At 34.0% G+C, this 2,976-nt stretch overlaps 1 protein-coding gene across 1 annotated transcript; it reads right to left on the bottom strand.

The window, feature by feature from the left end:
- Positions 1 to 231: 231 nt before the first annotated feature.
- Positions 232 to 1,561, bottom strand: LOC110865843 (ubiquitin-conjugating enzyme E2 20). The gene is made up of 6 exons (XM_022115173.2): positions 1,340 to 1,561; positions 1,086 to 1,113; positions 782 to 1,009; positions 628 to 691; positions 498 to 557; positions 232 to 406 (listed from the first exon to the last, which is right to left on the bottom strand). The coding sequence occupies exons 1-6, from the start codon at positions 1,432 to 1,434 to the stop codon at positions 363 to 365; spliced, it is 519 nt and encodes a 172-aa protein (XP_021970865.1). The 5' UTR covers positions 1,435 to 1,561; the 3' UTR covers positions 232 to 362.
- Between the last annotated feature and the right edge of the window lie 1,415 nt (positions 1,562 to 2,976).

The raw sequence follows: 2,976 nt of genomic DNA on the forward strand, positions 1-2,976 counted from the left end.
CCACTTATTGTTCCTAGCCTTCCAAATGGACCAACAAGCCACATACAAAATACCTTGAAACACCCTTTTTCCTATAAATCCCAGGTTGCTGAATTCCGCAGCGTTGATGATATTAGACGCCACCGGACAGGCGCAAAACAAATGTGTCTGATATGTGATATTTTTTTAAGGCAATGATTAATATTGCATTCAACATGATTATTATTACGTGGTTTCCAATAACAATTTCAATACAGAAAAGGATCAAAGAAACATATTATTATCCAACCAAAATCCAATACAAAAAACATTAAAAGGATCAAAGAAAGATATTATTATATATTGATCTTTTTATAACAAACATGACAACAGAATTCTCAATCTTATTCAACTGGTTTATACAGCTTCTCCACCATTTTCCTGTATTCTGCATACATCATAACAGTCTTTCAGTATCATTCACAAATGCTATAAAAAAAAAAAAAAAAAAAAAACTTTTCAATCAATGTACCACCCACCTTCTTGATTACTCCAAAGTGCTGCAGCTTGAGTGTTCAGAGGTGAACCTGTGTTTGGTTCTGTAATTTGGAAATATAATAAATAAATAAACAAATAAAACAACTAAATACAAATGTTTGTTAATCATACCTCCAAGGAGACTTTGGATAGAGATTAGAATACTTCTCACATCATAAGCAGATGACCATTTGTCCTACAAGTTTATTATTTTATTTATTCAAACTTAGACAAAATCCAAACATAGATTGGTTTTGGTTTTGGTTTTGCAATGAGTTGAGTTTACCTGAAGAATATCCAAACATATGTTTCCAAAGACGTCGACATTAGGATGGAAGCAACCCGTCTCAAACTTCACCTTTGGAGGCTTGAAGGGGTAATCGTTAGGGAAGGAAAGGGAAAGCTTGTATTCTGTTCCTTCAAATACCGTGTCTTTGCTCCCGCAAATCGTTCCTCTCCAAGAAAAGATGTTGTCTTCCACTGGAAACGCAGATATCCCAGACTCCCCACTCATCTGTGACCATATCATGATTATAACATAAACAAAGAATCTAAATTCTTGAACAAATTATTTGTGTTTGACTTCTTACCATTAGATCCATCAGTTCAGACTGCAACCTGAAACAAACACGCCAACAAAAGTATCAACAACCAATTTCAACAAGACATGTCTAGAATTAATTTATCAACAAACAGGTTGGTTTCAATTAAAAGACAACCCTGATTTCAACAAGAAGCATCCATCAATAAATAACCAATTAGAAAAATACATAATAATAACTAATTCATTCAGCGAATCGGAGTAAACAAATAACATAAAATGAAAAGAGGAAACAAATAATACCGTTTAAGGACCGATTGAGTGTCAAGGGTCTTAGGCGTTGGAAGAGAGTGTTTGGGAGGAGCAGCGGCCGCTTGTCGGTTGTTCATCGTTGCCATCGTAATAGAACAACAAGAAGATCCCTTGGATTGGAGTTTGAATCAAGAGGATTAGAAGAAGAATTTGATTGATGATTATCGCCTCTATCTATCTTCTTCTAATATCAGTATTGAGTTTGAATGAAGAAATGGTTAGAGAAAGGGGGTTTTAGTAGTAACCTAATTTCTTTTTCGAACGTTACACGCCGTCTTTCTCTTCTAACGGCTACTTTCTTACACTTTTCTTTTTTAATTTTGAGTAAATTACAAAAATCGTCCTTTATGTATGCCACTTATTGCAAACTGTGTCCTTTGTCTTCAATAATTACAGAAATCATACTCGATGTTTGCAAACTCTTGCAAGTTATATCCTTTAGCCATAACTCAGTTAATTTTTATAGTTAAATCTAACTAAATGGACCCCATCTAAGGGTATTTTGGTAATTATACTCTTTTATTTAAAACATATATCAGGAAATAAAAAGAAACTAAAACAAAAATAAATAATCATCTATCTTTCTCAACTCACTCTCTCCCTCTCTCTCTCTCTCTATAACTTCATATTCATGTGACCCCCATCCCCATCACCATTAAACCACCAACAACCATCACTACAATGACCACCGTAACTACCACGAAATACCCTCAAATCGAAACCTGGAATCACCATGAAAACCCCTCAAATCTGAAACCCATCTTGAAAACCCCTCAAATCTAATAACCCACCATGAAAACCCCTCAATCAAAGTTATCCTCTCAATGTTAGGGCTTCTTCTGTTGATCTCTTTTATCAGAAATCAAAAGATTTCAAATTTTGATCTGGGTTTTCATGGTGGTTCTAGGTTTTTCTATACTTTTTTTTAGTTTATGGTTATTGATTTTCCAGTTTATTTGGTTATTTGGTTCCAGTTGGTTGACCCCATCTCCCATTACCCCTCCACGCTAGTTAACACTTTGGCGAATAGCTTCTTGGCGCCCCTCCATGACTCCCCACCACAACTAGTCAGTGTTAAACCTTAAATCACGACTAGGACTGCAAAGGAACCAAACGTTTGGCGAACAGTTCGTGAACCTTTCGGCGGGAAGTTCGTTTGTTTATGTTCATGAATACTCGGTAGAATGTTTGTATGTGTTCGATAGTAAATTAGTGTTTTTAGTTTTTATATTTATTTAAATACTTCAAAATTAGACAAATTAAATATCTAATAAGTGTTCGTATATTATATATTCTGTTCATGAACGATTGTTTGTGTTCATTTGTTTCCATTTTGCTCATTTGTATTCGTCAACCTTCGTTTTTGTTCGTTGCCTAAAATTAACATGTTCGATAAGTGTTCGTGAAGGGTTTGCAAACACATATATTTCTTAACAAATGAACACGAACAAGGTCTTGTTCGTGTTCGTTCCGTTCGTTTATAGTCCTAATCACGACACATAAATAAATGGAAAATAATAGTAGTAGTAATAGTTAAATAAATGTTGGAAATTTGGTGAATGGATATTTAATATATTTATAATTTAATGAAATTATAAATATTAATTAGAATCTTCATGTGGTAAATA

Source organism: Helianthus annuus, chromosome 6 (genome assembly GCF_002127325.2).
Source record: "Helianthus annuus cultivar XRQ/B chromosome 6, HanXRQr2.0-SUNRISE, whole genome shotgun sequence".
Classification (NCBI taxonomy): Eukaryota; Viridiplantae; Streptophyta; class Magnoliopsida; order Asterales; family Asteraceae; genus Helianthus; species Helianthus annuus.